The sequence below is a fragment of the Euleptes europaea genome, chromosome 21 (assembly GCF_029931775.1).
Source record: "Euleptes europaea isolate rEulEur1 chromosome 21, rEulEur1.hap1, whole genome shotgun sequence".
NCBI classification, from domain to species: domain Eukaryota; kingdom Metazoa; phylum Chordata; class Lepidosauria; order Squamata; family Sphaerodactylidae; genus Euleptes; species Euleptes europaea.
Genome location: NC_079332.1, coordinates 7,336,227 through 7,354,931, shown reverse-complemented (window position 1 = coordinate 7,354,931; position 18,705 = coordinate 7,336,227). Strand labels below are relative to the sequence as shown.

Genomic DNA, 18,705 nt, shown 5'->3' with positions numbered 1-18,705 from the left:
GCGGGAGGGGGGACCTCGAAGGAGGCCTGGAGATGGGCGGGACGCGGAGAGCGTCAAGGCGCCCGACCAATGAGAGCGCCCGCGCCCGAAGCGGCTGTCCAATGAGAAGCGAGAGAGGCGGAGACCGGGCGCAAACGGCTTCTCCTCAGGCCGCCTCTCCTCGGAGCGTCGCTCGCCCCAGGTAGCGCCTGCGAGGGAACCAGCGGAGGCGGCAACGATGAGGATGGCGGCGCTGGCGAGCGCGGCGGAGCGCGCGGTCCTGGTGAGAGGGGGGCGTCGGGGCCCTTTCCTCGTGAGGGGAGCCGGGCAAGGGACGGTGACGGCAGCCCCCCCCATACACGCGCCTGCGCAGTGATGGGCCTGGCTGGTGGGGGGGGTGTCTGTGTGTGTGTGTGTCTGGCCGTGACGTCACCGTTCCCCTCCCTTTCCCCCCTTAGAATGTGACGTCACGGACACCCTTCAAAGCGCGGCTGCCAACCTCCAGGTGGGGCCTGGAGGTAGGGTTGCCATCCTCCAGGTGCTAGCTGGAGATCTCCCGCTGTCACAGCTGATCCCCAGCTGATAGGGATCAGCTCCCCTGGAAAACATGGCCACTTTGGCCATTGGGCTCTATGGCATTGAAGCCCCACACCAAACCCCGTCCTCCTCAGGCTCCTCCTCAGAAACCACCTGCCGGTAGTAGAGAGGGTGTCGAGGAGACCAGAGGGACCTGGAGGCCTCCCAGAATTTATTTCGGGATGGGGAAATTCCTGGAGATTTGGGGGAGGGGTGGATTGAGGGGACCTCAGCAGGGCATACCCTGCCGCAATTCTCCAGGGGAGCTTTTCTGGAGAGGAGTGGTCATTCTTTGAGATCTCCAGGCCCTACCTGGAGGTTGGCAACATTAAGGGATCAGCTTTCCTGGGGCCTTTTATGATGTCACATAGAATCCTAGAGTTGGAAGGGACCACCAGGGTCATCTAGTCCAACCCCCTGCATAATGCAGGGAATTCACAACTCCCCCCCCACACACACACCAGTGACCCATGCCCCATGCCCAGAAGATGGCCAAGGTGTCCTCCCTCTCATCATCTGCCTAAGGTCACAGAATCAGCATTACTGACAGATGGCCATCTAACCTCTGCTTAAAAACCTCCAGGGAAGGGAGAGCTCACCACCTCCTGAGGAAGCCTGTTCCACTGAGGAACAGCTCTGACTGTTAGAAAATCCCTGCTGAACTCCTCCCCCCCCCCCAGACACAGCCCCCCAAATCTCCAGGAATTTCCCCATCTCACATGGGCAGCTCTGCCTCAACCACAGTAGGTCTTCTGGGAGGTTGGTTTTATGATGTCATAATTGTGATAATGACATCATTGGCATGGGATTCTTTTCTCTCCTAGTGAGCCCTGTTGGGGGAGGGGGGCTGTGTCTGACACCAGCATTGGATTCCCCTCTCCAGTTGCGTGGCGATGGGCCTTCTTGTCTGGAAGGTTGATTGAATTATGTCATTAGTGCCTGTGTGGCATCACCAGCAATGGCTTCTTCCCATTTCCCTCCATATAAGCATGGTGTGTGTGGCATGGTTGGCTTTGTCCCTTTCTGGTGAGGGACGAGGGTGATGCCACTAGAATTAGAGAGACACTGCCACTTCTTGCTGCAGGTGGGGTAGTCTTTATGGTTTGGTTTTTTGTGTTTTTTGTTTGTTTTAAAGAAATCTCGGGGGGAAGGATCTAGCCAGCCTTTAACTGCCGTGTTAGATTTCTACTCCCAAGGAATGGAAAGGGAGACTGCCTCTGGAGGTGGAGAGCCTCTTGCTTCTGAGCCGTTGCTAGGGCCAGCCTTCGTGTTCTAAAAACCCATGTTGTTGAGCTTTGCGGACCTTGCTGTTTTTGTCAAAGGAGCGGCAGCGGTCCCTCCAGCAGCCAGCCTGCTCCTCTGTGCCTTGTGACAGCAATTAAGATCAGGAGATATGCTCCAGCATTTCCCTTCAAACGGTGATCTTGCAGGGGAAGGCCCTTGGTTTGCCTAGGAGTCGGCAATCCCTGGAATGTGTTTATCTGCCTCATCCATGTGTGTCTGCAGCGAGCCTCTCACCTGGCTGCACAAGCTAGCTAAGATAGTACTGTCAGGTTTGGTGAACCTGTACTGTAGTCTTTACCTGTAAAGTTGGAGGGTTAGGATCCTGAGGCTTCTTAAACTCCCCACTGTAGGAAGCTCTATTGCACTTTGCTGCATCTCATACATGTTTATGATCTGACAGTTTTAAAACCTACGCATTTATTCAGGTCTCATCTGCCACTAATGCCTGCATAGTTACAATAGTCCTTGGCTGAATTGGCCAAGGATGTTGTACACCAAATTACTTGAAGGAATTGCCTTATCCCATGATTGCATGCACTCGAACACGGTGTCCATGCCCATAAGAAGTAGTTCCTTTTGGGGCACGTCAACGTTAGCAGGTATTGTTTAGCCATGTGCTGATTTGTTTGTTCTCCCCCCACCCCTGCAGCAGCACTGTGCAAATGAGCAAGGCTTCAGTGTTGTTGTTTTAACCCTGACAGATCTGGAATAGAGGAGCCCTTTCTGATCAGGCTTGTAAAAATGTGTGTGGCTGGCCATCATTGGCTGATGTACTGGGTACGTGGAGTCTCCTGCCCCTTTCTTTTTGAGAAGCCCAGATGAAAGTCCAACAAAGGCCAAACAATTTTGCTTGTTTGCCAAGGCTGGTAATGCTCAAAGCAGTAGCTTCATCAACAGATGCCTTTTGTTGATCCATCCGTGCAAGCAAACATCAGTTAGTGCTCTAGAGTGCACATTATTTATTTGCGTTAGGCTGTTTGGGCTCTGGTATGTTATTCTGATAACAACAGCCTTTCTTCCGAACAATGTGAAAGTTGTCAAGGCTCTAGTAAATTTCCAGTGCAACCCTGTGCCTATAATTTACCTGTGTGTCTGCTGAGTGGTACCTTACGGGTTCTGTCTGTCCGTGAAAGGCACCTTTCTCGAGGCTTTGGTAATATGCCTGTTTAGTTTGAAGATTAAATGACCAGTTTGTCCAGGTGATTTATCGACTGTACCAACTGCTTTAAAAATCCTGATTTGTGTTCTAAGGCATGGAAAGAGAGGGACTTAAGAGAGAACTGTGCTTTGAGTATTCTAGTCTTCAGCAACAAACACGTCAGTCTTAAATGCATCTCCCCCCTTCCCAAAATGTACTGGGGATGATCCATGTTGCATTCTTGCTCATGTGAAGGTGGGAGATCCTGCCGGCTCCTGCCCAGGTGGGGAAATCCCACCCGGAGAAATCTCAGTGCACACTTAGTGCAAGGAAAGGCCCTCTGAGCGTGATGTCAATATCAGCTAGTGGCTAAGGAAGGCTTCACTCAGCTCTGTAAGTGGGAAATATCAGGAGGCAGAGGCCTGTCATGTGGTAGGAAGGGTGCAAGGGAAAGCCATACCAGCTGTTTTGGTCTGAAGGGGGAACCCCGAAGTGATCGAAAACAGAAGTAGGCGGTAGATGTTAAGTTCTGACCCCTGCCCCCATTTTGTTCTCCTGATAAGCGAACATGGATGACCTCAGGGAAACAAGTGTAGATTAATTATTACAGCAGCATTGCTCCTGTCGGGGTTCATGTGCCTTTGAGAGGCTTTGTGTGCATTCATAAGAGCTGGAGAAAGGAAGGTCGACGGTGCTCTCTGGAACAAAATCTTGCTGCCCTTCCATCATCCTTGACGGGCCCAAGCTACACACCCTTCTATTTAGGAGGTGCTGTATTCTACCTTTCTCATTGCAGAAATGCATGAAAACAAAGAGAACACCCAGTGCCTTCCTGGCTAGCTCAGTGCGGGCTTGCGAGATGGGGAGGGGGGGAAGGGAGAGGAAGAAGCACTTTGCTGTTACCCAGCAACTGCAGCCTCCTTGTGAGCTGACCAGGATGAGAATGGAAGAGTGCATCCATGCAGCTTCTAGGCAAAACTCTTTATCTGTGACGTGTAGCCGGAGTACAATCGGGTATAAGGTGCTGTTGCTGCCTGGTCAAGATGCTCACAAAAAGAGGGGAAGGATGTGATCATCGGGGGATCTAAACGTTCTTTACTAGCTTAGTTGGGATCCACCACCACCCCGCACCTTCCACACATTTCTGTGTGTAAAATGTAAGGGGGGGGGGGTTAGATGTGATGTACTGCCATCTGCTGTATTGGAAGGTAGATATAAAGATTCCCCTTGCGAGGAGGATCTGTCCATGTGAACATGGAGAAGTCGAGACTAGGGATCATGTTTTCTTTAAATGCTCTATTTATAATCAGCGACTTGCCATATTATCCCCACTATTGGAAAACCTATCTGGTAATTCAGATAAATATAAACTTGAAAAACTACTGGCGGACGAAAACCTTTGGACCACAAGACAGGTTGCCAAATTTTGTGTTGCGGAGCTTACAGTACGTGGTAAATTAAGAAGCAAAGATGCAGATAAAGTTTGAGCTTAAACTACTGGATTTTGGAAGTAGAGAAACCTGGTGGCTGCTTTGTTTACAGGAGGAAGATAATTGTTAAATTACTATGCGGTGATCTGATTTTAATTTTGATAAGTTTTTACATCCTATTTTATATGAAATGTTGTAAGATTGTTACATATAGTGTGTCTTTATTGGTCTTTGACCACAAATAAAATTCAGTTCAATGTAAGGGGAGGATAGGGTGCTTTTGGATGAAATGAAGCATTAAATAACTTCATGCCAATGATTTCTTGTTTTGTTTTTCCACACAGGAAGAGGAGTTCAAGTGGCTTTTACGAGAGGAGGTTCATGCTGTCCTTCGGCAGCTGCAAGATATTCTGAAGGTAGATTTCTTTCTTTTTTTAAGTTCTTTCTTCAGAAATATTTTTCCCCCCTTGCAACAGGCAGAATGTAATCTTGTAATATCGAAAGTGTATCTTCTTGCTCTGTTCTTAACATTTTATAGATTTGCAAATGTATGCACGGTGCAGAGAGGGTTTGGTTTTCCTCCCTCTCCGAAAATGCTAGAACTTGGGGGCACCCAGTGAAGTTGATGGGCAATAGATTCAGGACAGACAATAGGAAGTAATTCTTTGTTGGGCAAGTGCTTGAAATGTGGAATTCACTGCCAGGGGGTGTAGTAATGGCCACAATCATTAGATGGCTTTCAAGGCGGATTTATCACAGAATAGAATCATAGAGTTGGAAGGGACCACCAGGGGTCATCTAGTCCAACCCCCTACCCAATGCAGGAAATTCACAACTGCTTCCCCTGCACACTCCTAGTGACCCCCACTCCATGCCCAGAAGATGGCCAAGATGGATCGGACAAATTCAGAGAGGCTAGGGCTGTCAGTGGCTAATAGCCATGGTGGCTGAAGGGAACCTTCACGTCCAGAGGCAGAAAGCCTCAGAGTAGCAACGTCAGGGGGAGGCCTCATCCTCCATGCCCTGTTTGCTGGCCCTCCATAGTAACTGTTGGCTGCTGTGTGAGACAGGATGCTGGACTAGAGGGACCACTGATCTGATCCAGCAGGACTTTTGTGACATTCCTAAAGTTGCTCGGGTCAGCACATCCCTCCGGCACTGACCTGCCTCCTCTCTCTTTCCTTCTGGCCCAGGAAGCTTCTCACAGGTTTGCTTTGCCTATGAGTGGCTCAGAGGGACCCATCAAGCAAGAGAACTTTATCCTGGGTAGTGCAAGGTAAGTACTGAGAGTTTGGCGCATGGTAACCGTTGTCACCTTGCAGCTGCCTCCAGCTGGGCTGTGCAGGAACAGCTGAGGCCATTCAGGGAGCCTCTGGGTGGGGCAGGGCATGAATCCGAGGCTCCTATTCCAAGTGAGTCCCTTTGCCACAGCTCCATGCAATTCATACAGAAATTGGCTCCCCGGCTGCATCCTTGAGGATCAGCTTCTGTAGGCCTATTTAAGTTTCGTCAGAGTCACACAGTTGAACTGGCAGTGTTTTTCTCATCCTTACACGGAGCCTGGCAGATCAGAAAGAAGGGCCTTTGGAGGAGACGGTGTTCTTTAAAGTCCTCGCTGCGTGTTGGTGTTTTGCGCATGCCAGGGTGGGGGCATGGCTGGCCAAGAAGCAGGTCGGCATTCAGCATCCAGACCTGGGCCTGCCTGCAGAGGAAGTTGAATTGCAGGGGCTGCAGAGAAACCCCTCAAGCAGTGGCCAGCTCCCCACTGGGGAATTGAGTGAGGCTGAGGGGAGCTGAAGCACTTGGCTCTGCCTTCCGTCACCAGAGCCACAGCTTGCTCAAGGTCAGTAAGGGTCAGGTGCTTGTTGTGGAAACAACAACAAAAATTCCTGTCTAAATAAGAGACAGAGCTGGGGCTTGAAAATCAGGTTTGCCGTGTTTTTTTTTTATTTATTTCTTAGACAAAGGTAATGTTTGAGATGTGCTGGCAGCTTACAGGGACATAGTACAAGGTCTTCCTTGTGTGCCGACGTCCGTGGTAGAAGTTGGATCTTTATGGTTCCGACACTTAAGCTGTTTTTTTTAGCCTTTTGTGTTTGCCTCTGTTACAAATCCTCAGAGACTTTAGAGCTTGGGGATTAATTTTTAGCCCTGTTAACAGCCCTGCTCTCTTATTTCAGCGCTGACCAGGTGAAGGGAGTGCTGACACTTCAGGGAGATGCCCTGTGCCAAGCTGTGAGTATTGGTCCAGGTGTGTGTGTGATGTGCTGAGAAGTGGGCATGCACCTCCAGGACATAGCAGGGTTGAAAATCTCTTGATTGACTTAGACGTTCTTGCTTGGCGGGAAGTAATTCTCCCTCCCAGAGGTCTCAGCTCCCCTCAGTCTCTCACTGGGTGACCTTGGTCCATCCTAACCTACCTCATAAGGTTGTTGTTTTCTTTTTAGCTTGGGTAAATGCAGTGCCTTTGTCAGAAACAGCAGGCTGTTGAGCTGAAGTCCCTCTAGCCCAGAGATCCTGTCCATGCGCAAGAGCAGACATTAACTCGTTTTTTCTTTAGTTGTGGTTTATATTCCACTCAAAGGGCTTGCTTTATAACACCTCTTGTTGCTAAGTTTCCTATCTACTCGCATGATTTTCACCTTTTATTTCTCTTGGCTGGAAGCAACAAGGGACCGACACTCTCTGTAGTTAAATTTATTCTTCATGCTCTTAAAATTAGGAGCTTGTATGTATCATCTAAACCCGGGGATTGAATTAAAAAAATTTTTTTTTAAATAATTTGGGACATGTTTTTTTTATTTGCCCATGTACTTTGGCACATAGGCTGTCAAATTTCTGAACAGGAAGGTTATTGTGAGGATAAAATGGGCAAGGGAGAATCATATACCCCATCCAAACTCCTGGAAGGAAGAGTGGGATAAAGATGCACAGGATAGCCTGGGTGATGTCAATGTCCGCTGCTGCTTCAGTTACACGAAGCAGCTGGAACCAATAGCAGGTCCGGGTCAGCATTTAGTAGCAAACCAGAGGAGGACAGGAGAACTGTGTGCTCCACGCTGAGTTCAGCAATCTTAGGCGTTCAGTAATCAGAAATTAGGAAGGGAAAGGTCTGAGTTGACTCTGCAAGTCAAGTGTTAGCTGAAAGCTCCGAACTAATGTGGCTTCCTCCTTCCCTTCCTCCCTCTCTTAGGATATTAACTTGAAAATGCCCAGGAATAACCAGCTTCTACACTTTGCATTCCGGGATGACAAGCAGTGGAAACTGCAGCAGGTAAGGGGACATTGTCTCTCCCTGCCCCACCCCCCACCCCCCGCTTCCAGCATTCTCTGTGCAAAACCCTTCTTCAAACGGGAAGGCGGGACCAAGCTACTTCTTGGTTGCGAAAGCCACAAAGGCCTTTGGTGGTGGATCAGAAAACATGCGCAATCCATAGAGGATTGTGGAGGCTGCTTGATCGAGGATGCTCCAGATCATCTTCCAAAGAAATTACATGGGCCTCTTGGTAGCAGAGTTGCTGAAAACTTCCTAGTTTGTTGTTTCATAAACAGTGAATGAGTTCAGTTGTTTGTAGGTCAGCCTAAAGTCAACTGTATCCAAGCCTATTCCCTTCTAAGGTCATAACAACTAGCCTGAATCAGCTGGCATTGAGGAGGGAGGCCTTATTGAAAGGTACACAGAAGGCCATGTTTCTAGCCCTCATGATACCAGGGAGCTTGATAATGTGTGAGCACCACCTGATGAATTTTAGAAGCCAAATGGGTGATCTTAACCTTCATGCCAACTCTATATCCCTCCTCCATTTTAAAAATAGATCACGATGGGTAACCGTATTAATCTGTCACTAGCAGTAGCAAAGAGCAAGAGTCCAGTAGCACTTTAAAGACTAACAAAATTTCTAGCAGGGTATGAGCTTTCCATTTTAAACATGTTTGCTGTTCTAGTGCTTTAGTATGGGTGTGTGTGGGGGGGCGGATAAAAGACTAGATCCAAGTCTAAATTGCTTTTAGGGAAAGGCTGGTTTGTTTGTTTGTTTGTTTGTTTTTCTCATTAGCAATTACAGAGGGGGTAGTCATGCTAATCCGAACAAGAGTCTTGTGGCGCATTAAAGACGGCTAGCATCTGACTAAGTGAGGGCCCACCGCAGCAACTCGGCAAAGTAGGCCCTAACCTGTGAGAGAGCTCACACTAGGAGGAAGCCTTGTTAGGCTTTAAGGCACCATGAGAACGCACCCTGGGTAAATCGAATCCAGTTATACGTAGAGTCTGGATTTTGTGGTTTCTAGCTCAGTACGCTGGACCCGCTTTCAGGTCTGACTTCCGGTGCCGCCGCACTGATGGGGCTACCATAAGAACATAAGAAAGGCCCTGCTGGATCAGACCAAAGCCCATCAAGTCCAGCAGTCTGTTCACACAGTGGCCAACCAGGTGCCTCTAGGAAGCCACAAACAAGACAACTGCAGCAGCACCATCCTGCCTGTGTTCCACCACACCCAATATAATAGGCATGCTTCTCTGATACTAGAGAGAATAGGTATGCAGCACGACTAGTATCCATTCTAACTAATAGCCATGAATACCCCTTTCCTTCATGAATATGTCCACTCCCCTCTTAAAGCCCTCCCCTCTTAAAGCCCTACCCTTTGTGCGTTCCCAGATCCAGGATGCGAGGAACCACGTTAACCAAGCCATTTACCTGCTTACCAACCGAGGCGCCAATTACCAGTTCCGGACTGGATGTGAGGTCCTCAAGGTGAGCCTGCTTACCCGGCTTGGCTGTATCCTTTTCAGTCCCATTCCCCCCTGCCCATTTAGAGGAATGACAGGATTTAAAAAAATTAAAACAGTATTATTTTGCCATTTGAGTAACATCCTATGAGCAGGGCTGTTGTCCACATCTTGCGGCCAGCCCAAATAAAATTGTAAGTGTGTGTTATGTTTCTCTCTCCCTACCAGCTGATGGATGCGGTGATGTTGCAGCTAACAAGAGCTCGTAATCGGCTCACCACTCCGGCTACTTTGACCCTACCAGAAATCGCCTCCAGTGGCCTCACGGTAACTGAGCCATGTCAACACACAACACAAGCCTTTTGTTGGCATATAAAAAGGAAGAACATATATTTGGATAAAAACGAGTACAAATAAATAAAATTGGATAAAACCATCCCGAATCAGCCATTAAGGAAAGCTACACACCATTCACGATACCTGATTGCTAACTGTAGGAACCTTGCCACTGATTCAATTATTTGGGGGGTTTGTGTGGTCATAAGATGTAAAGGTAAAGGTCCCCTGTGCATTCCTGACTCATGGGGTGACGTCACATGCCAACATTTACTAGGCAGACTTTGTTTGCAGGGTGGTTTGCCATTGCCTTCCCCAGTCATCTTCCCTTTACCCCAGCAAGCTGGGTACTCATTTTACCGACCTCGGAAGGATGGAAGGCTGAGTCAACCTTGAGCCGGCTACCTGAAACTGACTCCTGTTGGGAATCAAACTGAGGTCGTGAGCAGAGCTTGGACTGCAGTACTGCAGCTTACCACTCTGCGTCGCAGGGCAGAATGTCCTTATTTCACCAGAGGGCCATTCCCTGTTTACAAACGGTGGGTCAATGAATTGTGATCGGCTACAAGCATAAAAGCAACAATTGAAAAGGACATGCACAAGGGATTCAATGTCTTTGTCAACCCTTTCGGAGAGGGAAAGGTGCAACACTGCCCCAGACCCTCTTAATTCTGTGCCAGAGGAAATCCCAGTTATGTTGTAGGAGTAATCCTAGTTTTGTATATTTGTGCACTGATGTAAAATTCAAGATATTGGGGGGAACCAGGGCTTTAGAAAGCAGGTGTTGGACAGGAAGAAGGGGTGATTGGAAGGGTAGCGTGAGGGCCTCCATCCTCCTCCACTGATGTAGTCTACATCTCTGGGCTCCAGAATGCCCTGCCTAAAGCTCTTTGTGGCAACTGGGTTTTCAGTGAGTATTTTCCTAAGCGTTTTCAAACACCAGTCATGCGAAGGAGAATCTTGCTTTTAAAAAGCAAGCGTGGGGGAAACCGCAGCCCATTTCACAAGAGGTCCCAGTGGGGTGTCTGCTGGCCGCAACAGGATGCTATAAGTTGTGCAACAGGAATGGGGTTTAGTTCTGTGGCTTGTGCCAGTGGGTTTGTGTATTTGCATGTGTGTGTGTGTTTTGACATCGGGAGTGTGGCCAAAGAAGGGTCATAGGCCCTTCCGAGATCCCTCCCCCAAGAAGCTGACCATCAGTAGGCTGGGGTCAGGTCCAGTGCCCAAAGGCACCTCTTCTGGCTTGCCTACAAACTCGAGTCATGGCAGGAAGCCACAGTACTTCCTGTGACCAGCAAAGCACTTGCCAGTAGGAGTAGGAAACCCGTCATGCCGCACAACACGGCCATCCTGCGGCTCTGCCTCGTTCGTATTACGGTCCAGCTCAACAATGCTCACTCAGTGGCTCAGGAGCCGCCAGTGGCTCTTCTCCAGTGTGGCACCTGTCCCGTGTTTAAGGCAAATAAGCTTTGTGGTCTGCAGGTGGTTCCCACCTTGAAACAGCCACCGGAGGAAGGGGCAAGCTGCAAGCCCCCCCCCCCCGAGGTGCAGGCCTTATGCCAAAGATGGAGGTCAGTGTGGCCCCTCCGTGAGCCTCCAAGTGAGTATCACCAGTCCACATGAATTGCTTGTTCTGCTTAACTCCTGAAATCTCTTGGTCCAGGACAGCTGGTCATTTCAGCATTTGTCACTGCCTGCCAAGAAGGTGCTGAGCTGGGTGGGTTGATGGTTCGATCCCATGTAGCAGTTTTAATTTGCTTGGGGTATCTGTGAGAAGGTGGGCTCTTAAAGAAACAGATAAAAGTATCAACCTCTTTCTACCCCCTTCCCCAGATTCCTTACATTTCCCTAGATTTAACAGCCATTGGCTATTCATCTAATGTTTCACACTTTAAGAAAGGGGAAATGAAATTTAATTTTTCCTTGACGCTGTAAAAAGAAAAGTTGCCACATCTCTCACTCAATTGACCAATCTACTTGACAGCAAATAACAGAGTATCCGCTTCTCAGGAAGTGGCTTTAGCTGTTTTATCCAGGGAGTGATATATTTATTTCGGTTAGTATTATTTTGTGGATATGCTAAAACAACGTGGGCTAGGGAATCTGCTTGATCTGGACAAAATGGGCATGTAAGAGATGGATTGACTCAATAAAGGAAGCCACAGCCTTAAATTTGCAAGATCTGAGCAAGGCTGTCAAAGATAGGACATTTTGGAGGACTTTCATTCATAGGGTCGCCATGAGTCGGAAGCGACTTGACAGCACTTAACACACACACACATATAGCTATGGCTGTGTAGTGGTAAATCAGCATGTTCTTGCACAATACGTGTGTGCCCCCCCCCCATCAAGATACATATTGACAACAGACCAAGGAGGAGTTTTCTCCTCCCCTGACAATTGCTCAGGCTCTCCTAAGAAGGCCTATTTGAGCAAGAATCCTTATGCTAGAAGGAGGCTCACCCACAAATGTTTAATGTGTGTTCCGTGGAATGTACACCACAGGCTTAAGAAGAGAGTGCCCCCTCTGACAGCCATACTTTGGTCTCTCTGCAGAAAATGTTCACTCCTGCTCTGCCTCCAGACATCCTGGTGAACTTCTACATCAACCTCAATAAGCTCTGCTTGACTGTTTATCAGCTGCACGGCCTGCAGCCCAGTTCCACCAAGGTGAGTCTAGCTCCCTCCCGGGCCATGGTTCCATCTCTGGACTGTGCCCAAATCCTGCTGTCAGGACAGCTGAGGGTCCTCTGCTGAGTGCAGGGCTGCTGACCCAGGCTGTTCGCATTTTGAATGCCAGGACGTTCGCTCCCCTCGGTCGATCCTCCGTCGTGGTGATTTTAGCTGAGTGTCTGCGGTTGCTTTACTTAGTTGTTTGCATTGAAGGCTAACATGTTGCACAGTCGTCTTTCATGACTCGGGCAGATCACGAGAGGGAGGGCTTCTTGGCCATCTTCTGGGCATGGTGTAGGGGTCACTGGGAGTGTGTGGGAAAGGTAGTTGTGAATTTCGTGCATTGTGCAGGGGGTTGGACTAAATGACCCTGGTGGTCCCTTCCGACTCTATGATTCTAAGAGCTGGCAATGTAATCCTAAGCAGGGTCGACCCTGGTTAGTACTTGGATGGGAGACCACCAAGGAACTCCAGGGTTGCTATGCAGAGGCCGGCAATGGCAAACCACCTTTGGTCATCTCTTGAAGGGTGCCAAGTTATTTTCTGTGGCCCCAGAAGGTCGGACCAGAACCAACAGGTTGAAATTAAATCAAAAGAGTTTCCGTCTAGACATTAGGAAGAATTTTCTAACAGAGCGGTTCCTCGGTGGAACAGGCTTCCTTGGGAGGTTTTTAAGCAGAGGCTAGATGGCCATCTGTCAGCAATGCTGATTCTGTGACTTTAAGCAGCTGATGAGAGGGAAAGCATCTTGGCCATCTTCTGGGCATGGAGTAGGGATCACTGGGGGTGTGGGGGGATGGAGGTAGTTGTGAATTTCCTGCATTGTGCAGGGGGTTGGACTAGATGACCCTAGTGGTCCCTTCCAATATGGTTCTATGAGGTGTAATGAGACAGTCAGCCTTCAACATCTGTTATAGTTAAAACTGTTAAGATTAGGAAAAGCTGGGGATAAACACGTGTCCTTAAAAAAAACAACCTTGGTCTGATCCAGCAAGGCTGTTGGTACCTTCTTGAGAGAGATAGTTTCCAAGGGTGGCCATGTTGGTCTGCAGTGGAACAGCTGGACTCGAGTCCAGTAGCACCTTACAGAACATCAAGGTTTTTGGGGTATGGTTTTTCAAGAATCAAAGCTATTGAACACATGAACACATGAAGCTGCCTTATACTGAATCATGCCCTTGGGCCATCAAAGAAAGTATTGTCTACTCAGACGCAATCCCCGGCCTGTTTTGAATGTAACATGAGGATTAATGAACACACGTAGTTCCAAAAATTAACTGTATGTTGCACATGGATCGTGTACGCACTCAATGTAACATGGGGGCAGAGGTTTGATCAGCATCGCCGAACACAATGTTTGAAGTGCCCTTAGATACGCTGCCCTTAAAGCTCCACTGTGGTGTAATGGTTAAGAGCAGTGGACTCTAATCTGGAGAACCAGGTTTGATTCCCCACTCCTCCACATGAGCGGCGGAGTCTAATCTGGAGAGCCGGGTCTGATTCCCCACTCCTCCACACGAAGCCAGCTGGGTGACCTTGGACTAGTTACGGTTCTTTCAGAGCTCTCTCAGCCTCACCTACCTCACAAGGTGACTGTTGTGGGGAGGGGAAGGGAAGGCGATTGTAAGCTGGTTTGATTCTCCTTAAAAGATAGAGAAAATCAGCATATAAAAACCAACTCTTCTACTCCTTTTTCCTCCTCTTCCCCCCCATTTGATGTCCCAAGAAGTATAATTTTCTCCCCCTTTTTTGTAGAACTTCAGACCAGCTGGTGGGTCCATCTTGCACAACCCAGGGGCCATGTTGTAAGTACCATCCCTGGAGGGACATTGGATGCTTGCTAGAGTTTGGGGGGGGGGGGCGTCCCCATGGTAACAGTGGGCTGGGGTGCCACAGCTCCCCCTCCTCACAGACCCCCCCTCTACCTCTGCAGCGAGTTCGGCAACCAAAGATACGAAGTCAGCCACGTCCATAAGGTGGAGAGCGTCGTGCCCTGGTTGAACGACGCCCTCGTTTTCTTCACAGTGTCTCTGCAGCTCTGCCAGCAGCTCAAGGACAAGGTGGGAAGAGCGGCCGTGCCTCATTTCCTTGGCTTACAAGGAAAGCTGCCGATGGTGGCGGTGGTTTGTCAGCCGAGTGTTCCTTTGAAGAGCCTGCTCAAGCTTAGGTTTTCTAGTCAGAAGAGGCATGGGGCGGGGCGGGGGGGGGGGGGAAATGCGTAGCACTGAGCTGTGCGAAAGCAGAAGCAGGATTTCTCGCTGCAGGGATGGTTGCGTTTAAAATGCCGTGAGCCACTTTGGAGGACAGAAAGCGGTAGGTAAAGACTCGATTTCCGGCCGAGTCCTTTTGCGTGGAATCCAGGCTGCTGGCTGCTCACCTGAGCCCACTTAATGAGTTCGTGATACAGGTGAAATTTGAACCGGGGGATGGCTTCTTCACGGCTACACTTGTTCATCGCATGCTTGGGATGTGGAGGAACGTGCAACGTTTTGAGAACGTAGGGTGCATTGCAGTAGAAAATGTTGGAGTAATGAAGTAGAGTCCCCCCCTCCTCGAAACACATAAAGCATATTTAAAACAGAGACCCCGGATAGCCTGCCCTCTTTTTCTGTCTAGAGAACAGCTGTTAGTTACTTATTTGTCTGTACCTTGGGTAAACATAAGGGGCTGCGATTTGCACGGAGGCACGCAAAGGCCCGGAAAGCGCCATTGGGACTTCCTCGCCCTCCTGCCCATGTACATAACGTCGGCGTTAACAATTCCCAAGTCTCTGCCAAGCAAGGATCGACCCGACTTCCGGATGCCTTTCCTGTTTTCTTTCTTTTCCAGATCGCTGTGTTCTCTGGCTACTGGAACTACAAGCTGTACTGATCACACCTCAAAGGGCGGCCCCCCCTCCTTTTGAAGTTTCAGCCCCTTCCTTCCGGGGAGGAAACCCTGGTATAAGCGGTGCATAAGGAAGAGTTGTCAGGTCGCAACTCTCCGCGGTGGCTTACTGGGCCGGCGTCCGTGTCTTTGTGGGTGGAGTGTCACCATTTATTAGCACTTTAGAATCACACCTGTTTGTTTCCGCACGCGCGTCAAGACTGGGGACAAGGATAAGCCAGTAAGCGCGTGTCGTGTCCCACTTTTCTGGAGGAAAGGTGTGATGTTGAGCAATACGGGGAAGGGCCCAGAAGGGGGCGTGAGCTCCTGGAAGGGCCATCTGGGCTGGGTGACGCTCACAAGGGCCATTCTTTGTCATAGATTTTGGGGGCTCTCTCCCTTGCAGCTCGGTCCCCTGACACAAACGTGTGCCTCTTCCATCTCTCCCATGTTCCCTGCATGACTTGGCGCTAGAGGCACAGGGCCCTGTTTCTTCCCACGGTAGCCCAGGGCCTGCCTTGAGCAAGCAGGGGCTTTCTCCCTTTGGTCTGGTCTTCCACAAAGCCGTCTTTTCTCTGTCCCACCACCCCTGCCAGGCCCAGCGTAACCCTCACCGGACCGGCATCGCGCAGGTGGCAGGGTGGTTTTTTTGCTGCTAAACCTCACGTGAGTCATTCCTGGAACTAATCGCTTGCTGTGAAATAAAGGTCCCTGAACACGCTCGATGTCTGGTGGGAAGTCTTTGTACTCTGGCCTCCATTGAGATCCTCCTGGCTGCTGTGCATGCGAGAGAGAGCGAATGGCTCTCTCAGCCCCGGAGCCAAACCATGCGCTCGGAATGAGCTAGCATAGAATGTCAGACGAGGGTGTGGGAGACCTGGGTTCAAATCCTTGCTCTGCTGTGAAACTCACTTGGGGGGGGGGTCACATATTCTCAGCCTCACTCACCCCACAGTGGTGCTACATGCAGGGGGAAAACAAGAAGAGAGAACCACTTGTGACACCCTCCCCGAGCTGCTTCAAGGAAGGTTGTGATAACACTTTGCAATTCAGAGACGACTTGGAAAGGACCCAGGGCCACATAAAAGAATTAATCTGTCTGCCAGACCTTCCCATGAAATCCCCAAGAAACAAATTATTTTTTGCAGTGCCTCTACTGTGCAATCGAAGGCTTAATTTAAACCAACACCGTGCCAGAACCTCAAGGCATTATTCAGCATAAACAGCAGTTGGGTCTAAGGAATGAGGAGGCTTCACAGTTGCGGAGGCTACATTTTTTGCGCGGCCCACCCCAGAGCCTTTTTGGTGGCGCTTTTAAGGGGCACGTTTGCTGTGGCATAAGCTTTCGCGGACCGCAGCCCTCCTCAAATGCACTAAGCGTGAAGGGCAGCTTTGAACATGTTTTCGTCGTGATGGAAGAAGGAAACATGGTATGGACGACTGTCCCTGGAGACGCCGAAAAGTACAAGGCGCAGTGCGCTAGGTATAAAACGTGTACACAAGCAGGGACAGTGTGACCCCCACCCCACCCCGTCACAATGGCAGCATTGCAGGAGACGCGTGGCCTCGGCTGGCTGCCTGTTCTTTCAGAACCACAGCCGCCGACTAATGAGTAAAGGAGTCGAGGGAGAGGCTTCCCATAGAGAGGTGTGTAGCGTAACTGACCTCAGCGGCCCAGGACAAGGCCTCACGCGGCCCAGGAAAGCTCTCTGCAGAACAATTCCTCTTGTTTCTCCCAGAGTTTAATGCAACCGAGAAAGGATGAGCGCAGGTTAAGGACTGCCGCAGTCGGAGAGTGAACCTCCAGCCTCCGAAGGCCCCCCCCGAGTCACCCTCGCCAGCAGGCGCAAGAGGTGAAATCCAGTTTAGAAACAGTACCAGCACAGGACCCCAGGCGAGCCACCATGTTTCTTTCCCGTCGCTGATACGATCTGCCCTGGCTGCTCTTCAAGGTTCCATGGCCTGGTTATCGACGCCAACTTTTCTGGGAGCCTGCACATAGGAGGGCAATATCTTAGAGCGGCAGGACCATGCGTGTTCAGCAAGCCTGACAGGATGAGGATCCCGTGTGCACGCAATGCCAGCAATAACAGTTAAATTCAGTTCTGCAGCCCAACAGGACAGGGAATCAGGTCTCAGGAGTCCTGTGGCGCTGTAAAAGATCCTATCTTAATATACCGGCAGTTTTCTAACTTCCAAGGACTCCTGGGTTCTGCCGGGGGGATGGGGCCACAGCTCCGTGGTAGGGCACCTGCTCTGCATGCTAAAAGCTCAACTGGCAGTGTCTCCAGCTAGAAGGATCAGTAGTTGATGCGAAAGATCTTGAACTGAGACTCCGGAGAGCCACTGTCGGTGAGCGGAGACAATAGAGACATTTGGAAGACCAGTGGTCGTGAGTGTGAGTCACCAGCTAGTCCCTTCCCCTCTTTCCAGCTGACCTCCGCAACTTCACTTGCATCCCACTCTTTCAAGACTAGCATAGTGGTTAGAGTTCTGGGGCTGATATCCTTTCTCAGCCACGAACCTCCTGCATGGGGGGAGGCTTGTGCCCGTCTGTTTCTGCCTAGCCTACCTGACAGGGTTATTGTAGGAGCAATGGGGAAGGGGAGACCCACGTGTGCCACCCTGTGCTCTTTGGTGGATTTGCAGGTAGAAGCAGCCCGGGGGGGGGGGGGAATCAAGGGTTATGCAGCTAGATGCAGCCCATGAGTTGGTCCTTCCAAGGTGGAAGTCAAGCGTGTATTTCCACATAACCCCCTGCAAGAATGCTTGACCCTCTTGTCTTTGAGTGGGATGTTGCTAAGCTGGGGGGGTCTGAACTCCGATCCGCCCCCGAAACATCATTCATCCTTTGTATCCCTTCAATTTCCTCTGAGGCTGCAGTGCTCAGGGGAAGCCCAAAAACGGGTTACCTTGTGGTACGATCCAGAGGGCTCGCAATCGCAGCAGCAGCAGCAGCAGCGGATCAGAACGAGGAGGACCAAAAAGAGAACTGCTCCTGGGAGAGGGAACGAGACAGATGGGTCAGCGCCTCGGTTCTCCAGAAGTCGGGGGAACGGTTAGGGAGAGCACAGGGGCTGTTTTTCAGCCGTTAAGGTTTTGGAGAGCCACTAAAAGGGGCATGAATTTGCAACCAGGCAGGGGATCTTGAAATATCTCCGCTTCTCTGGCTCTGTCAAAGAGGAAGCTTTCCGAGCCACTGAGGTTAATGGACGACAGACACGAGAGCAGGGCGGCGGTGGGAGAGAAGCCGGCGAGCGCCCCCCGGGCCCAACTCACCGATGAAAATGAAGAAAATGGCAAAGGCTGCGATGTCCCAGTCCGTCTGGAACATCTCCTTGGTTGCCAGCCTGCTCAAGGCGTCGTTGATTTGGTCGCTTACTTCTTGACCGAAGTCTTTGCCGGGAGACCCCATCTCCGGACCGTCCCTGGCCTTTCTCCCCAAACTTTCCGATAGATCTGTAGATGGCAAAAGGGGGGAGGCGAGCATCTGGGAGCTGGAGCTAACCCAGGGCAGTCACACACAGATGACTCCCGCGGCGTCGCCGACCTCCAGGCGGGGCCTGGTGACCTCCCAGAACTACAACTGACCTCCAGAGATCTGTTCACATGAACTCACGAAGCTGCGTTGTACTGAACCAGACCCTTGGTCCATCACAGTCACTATTGTCTACTCAGACCGGCGGAGGCCCCCC

At 50.2% G+C, this 18,705-nt stretch overlaps 2 protein-coding genes across 2 annotated transcripts; one reads left to right on the top strand and one right to left on the bottom strand.

Annotated features, from left to right (window-relative positions):
- Positions 1 to 203: 203 nt before the first annotated feature.
- On the top strand, positions 204 to 15,131 carry ROGDI (rogdi atypical leucine zipper). Its single transcript, XM_056866518.1, has 11 exons — positions 204 to 262; positions 4,752 to 4,823; positions 5,601 to 5,683; positions 6,588 to 6,642; positions 7,601 to 7,681; positions 9,066 to 9,161; positions 9,365 to 9,463; positions 12,029 to 12,142; positions 13,901 to 13,950; positions 14,079 to 14,205; positions 14,975 to 15,131. The coding sequence occupies exons 1-11, from the start codon at positions 218 to 220 to the stop codon at positions 15,014 to 15,016; spliced, it is 864 nt and encodes a 287-aa protein (XP_056722496.1). The 5' UTR covers positions 204 to 217; the 3' UTR covers positions 15,017 to 15,131.
- Positions 15,132 to 16,933: 1,802 nt separating this feature from the next.
- SMIM22 (small integral membrane protein 22) lies at positions 16,934 to 18,425 on the bottom strand. The gene is made up of 3 exons (XM_056866519.1): positions 18,290 to 18,425; positions 17,923 to 18,008; positions 16,934 to 17,002 (listed from the first exon to the last, which is right to left on the bottom strand). The coding sequence occupies exons 1-3, from the start codon at positions 18,423 to 18,425 to the stop codon at positions 16,958 to 16,960; spliced, it is 267 nt and encodes an 88-aa protein (XP_056722497.1). The 3' UTR covers positions 16,934 to 16,957.
- Positions 18,426 to 18,705: the final 280 nt, after the last annotated feature.

Excerpts from the sequence above, each read along its gene's own strand:
- ROGDI (XM_056866518.1), top strand. The coding sequence starts at position 218 with ATGAGGATGGCGGCGCTGGCGAGCGCGGCGGAGCGCGCGGTCCTG. Across the intron at positions 4,824-5,600 it reads AGCTGCAAGATATTCTGAAG|GAAGCTTCTCACAGGTTTGC; the intron begins GTAGATTTCTTT and ends CTTCTGGCCCAG. Across the intron at positions 5,684-6,587 it reads TTTATCCTGGGTAGTGCAAG|CGCTGACCAGGTGAAGGGAG; the intron begins GTAAGTACTGAG and ends CTCTTATTTCAG.
- SMIM22 (XM_056866519.1), bottom strand. The coding sequence starts at position 18,425 with ATGGGGTCTCCCGGCAAAGACTTCGGTCAAGAAGTAAGCGACCAAATC. Across the intron at positions 18,009-18,289 it reads CATTTTCTTCATTTTCATCG|GAGCAGTTCTCTTTTTGGTC; the intron begins GTGAGTTGGGCC and ends TCCCTCTCCCAG. Across the intron at positions 17,003-17,922 it reads CCTCTGGATCGTACCACAAG|GCTCCCAGAAAAGTTGGCGT; the intron begins GTAACCCGTTTT and ends TCCTATGTGCAG.